This window comes from Eimeria mitis, genomic scaffold (assembly GCF_000499745.2).
Source record: "Eimeria mitis Houghton genomic scaffold, Emh_scaff4103, whole genome shotgun sequence".
NCBI classification, from domain to species: Eukaryota; Apicomplexa; class Conoidasida; order Eucoccidiorida; family Eimeriidae; genus Eimeria; species Eimeria mitis.
Window position 1 is genome coordinate 2,460 of NW_013572431.1, and position 2,868 is coordinate 5,327.

Here is a 2,868-nt window from a genome sequence, read left to right on the forward strand (position 1 = left end):
AACCCTAGCAACGAGCCACGCCAGGAATGTCTTATCTAACACAGTGTATCCAGCAACAAGCTATGGAGACAGCAGCAGCAGCAGCAGCAACAACAACAGCAACAGCAGCAGCAACAGCAGCAACAGGTCAGCAGCAGCAAAAGCAGCAGCATCAAGAGGAGCAGCAGCAGCAGGAATAGCAGCAGAAGCACGAGAAGCAGCCGCACCAGCAGCAGCAGCAGCAGCAGCAGCAGCAAGAGCAGCAGCAGCAGCAGCAGCAGCAGCACCTGGTAAGAGTAGGTGCAGCAGCAGCAACAACAGCATCTACGAGGACATCAGCAACCTGCTGCCGCTTTGCTTCTATTTGTGCCGTATGAAGCTTTTCTAGAGAACTCCCCAAACCCTTCAAAGCCCTGCAAACCACAAACCCTAAACCCTAAACCCTAAACCCTAAACCCTAAACCCTAAACGAACAAACTTGCAGCGCCAGAGGGGAGACAGAAAAAACAAAGGAGGAGCTGATACTAACAGAGGCAGCAGATGCAGCAACAAAATACGAGGGTTACTGGTGAGGGTTTGTGGTTTAGGGTTTAGGGTTTAGGGTTTGTGGTTTAGGGTTTAGGGTTTAGAATTATACAAACCCCTCGGTGAACTTCTCTCCCCCATAGCAAACAAAGCCAAAGGATCTCAAACCCTTGCAGCAGTCCTTTAGAGCTGCGCACCACAAAAACATCTAGGGTTTAGGGTTTAGGGTTTAGGGTTTAGGGTTTAGGGTTTGGGGCCCAAAGTGAGGCTTTTGTTCGCGCCCTGCAGCTCTGTAGGGTTTAGGGTTTAGAGTGTTGAGGGTTTAGCCATGCATCCACCTCCTGCAGGCCCCGAGGGTTTAGGGTCTAGGGTCTAGGGTTTAGGGTTTAGGGTTTAGGGTTTAGGGTTTAGCACCTTCTAAGAAAGCATCATCCTTCGTCTCTATCCCTGCTAGCGCGAGGCCCTCTAGGGGGGCCCCCTGGAGGGCCCTGAGGCCCTTGGGGGTTAGTAAGAAACCATCAAGCTCTAGGGTTTTCAGGTTCGTGCTGCACGCAAACCCTAAACCCTAAACCCTAAACCCTAAACCCTAGAGGGTGAGCCGATGATGTGGCGGTGGGGATACAAACAGCAACTGCTGGGCATAGTTCTGAGGGTTTATAGAGTATTTTAGGGTTTAGGGTTTGTTGTCTAGGGTTTAGGGTTTAGGGTTTAGGGTTTAGGGTTTACACTAACCAGCGCTTCAGGAGCACCCTGAGCTGCTCGTCCGTTAGAAGCACTCGAGCTGCAGCCACAAAAAGATTCGCAATTAGGGTTTAGGGTTTAGGGTTTAGGGTTTGGGGTTTAGGGTTTGGGGTTTAGGGTTTAGAGAGGGATTGGCGGTTTGCAGCTGAGAGCTCTTCGCCTGCACTCTACAACTAAAGCCCTTGGGGCTGTGAGGCCCAGGGTTTAGGGTTTAGGGTTTAGGGTTTGGGGTTTAGGGTTTGGGGTTTAGGGTTTAGGGTTTACCTGTATCACCAATAGAAGTAACGTTCTTGAGTGCGGTGCACGCAGCCTCATGAAACGCCCTGCACAACGAACCCTCCAAACCCTAAACCCTAAACCCTAAACCCTAAACCCTAAACCCTCAACCTCTCTCCCTCTCCTCTTAACAACCATTTCTCAAGGGTTTAGGGTTTAGGGTTTAGGGTTTAGGGTTTGGCTCGCCTGGATACGAGGAGACACCTCAAGAAATCCGGTAACTCTAAAAACCCTAAAACCCCAGCCAGCAGATTCAAACCCAAATCAAACCCTCGACGCGGGGGCCCCCTGCCGCCAACAGGGGGGCCCCCAGCAGCAACGGGGGGCCCCCCAGCAGCAACGGGGGGCCCCCCAGCAGCAGAGGGGGGCCCCCCAGCACCAGAGGGGGGCTCTACTGCGGGGGCCTCCTGAGGGTTGGTGGTGTCCAGGGGCCCCTCAGCAGAACCCTCGAGGGGCCCCTCGGGGGCCCCTTCAGGGGGCCCCTCAGGGGCCCCTTCAGGGGGCCCCTCGGGGGCCCCCTCATCACAGGAGTTGTAAGGGTACTTCCGCTTTCTATCTCCTTGTGAACTTCTCTCTTCTACAGCCAGCAGGGGCCCCCCTGGGGGCCCCTCGGGGGCCCCCCCTCTGATGGCTTCGGGGGCCCCCTCTTGGGGGCCCCCCGGGTACTCGTTTGGGGGCCCCTCTGGGGCCCCCCCTTGAGTCTGTTCTTCAGGGTTCTCATGGGGGCCCCCTGGGGGACCCTCAGGGGGCCCCTGGTAGCTGGTGCTGGGCTCGCAGCTGCATGCAGCTGCTGCAGCAACCGCATGGATTGCTTTGGGGGCCCCAGGGGAGACAGAGGGGGTTTGATGGCTCCTGGGGGTAGGGGACAGGGGGGCCCCCTCAGGAGAAGAAGGGGGGCCCCCCATGCTGCACGGGGGCCCCTATAGGGTACCGGGGGGCCCCTGAGGCTTGCAGGGAGGCAGGTGGGGGCCCCCTATACAGCAGGGGCCCAGGGGCCCCTCGAGCAACAGGTGCAGCTCCGGGTGCCCTGCGGCTGAACCCTAGGCTTTGTAAACCCTAAACCCTAAATCCTAAACCCTAGGGTTTATACGTAGGGGGTTGAAGAGGAGACAAAACTAGCGGCAGGAGACGGGGGCCCCCAAGTGTACATACAGCCGGGGTGGGGGCCCCCAGCTGCTGCATATCTCTCTTTTTTGTGTGTTATTTATATTTTTATTGTTTTTTATTTTAATAAAAATATATATAAACCCTGATGTGTACCGAGTTGCTGGGCGACGACAGAGAGGGGGGCCCCCACCAGATAGAAAAAGGGTACAGGAGACAGCTGGGGGCCCCCTACCCCCCCCC

General features: G+C 56.3%; 1 protein-coding gene across 1 annotated transcript in view; it reads right to left on the reverse strand.

Moving 5' to 3' along the window:
• EMH_0072490 (F-box/LRR-repeat protein 20, related, related) overlaps positions 1 to 2,426 on the reverse strand; it is a gene marked incomplete at both ends in the record, with an annotated part of 4,760 nt that extends 2,334 nt beyond the window's left edge. Inside the window, 6 exons of the mRNA XM_013499223.1 lie at positions 267 to 392; positions 621 to 693; positions 919 to 1,049; positions 1,237 to 1,285; positions 1,510 to 1,568; positions 1,792 to 2,426. Coding sequence (XP_013354677.1) covers positions 267 to 392; positions 621 to 693; positions 919 to 1,049; positions 1,237 to 1,285; positions 1,510 to 1,568; positions 1,792 to 2,426 — 1,073 coding nt within the window. The remainder of the gene's footprint in view (positions 1 to 266; positions 393 to 620; positions 694 to 918; positions 1,050 to 1,236; positions 1,286 to 1,509; positions 1,569 to 1,791) is intronic.
• Between the last annotated feature and the right edge of the window lie 442 nt (positions 2,427 to 2,868).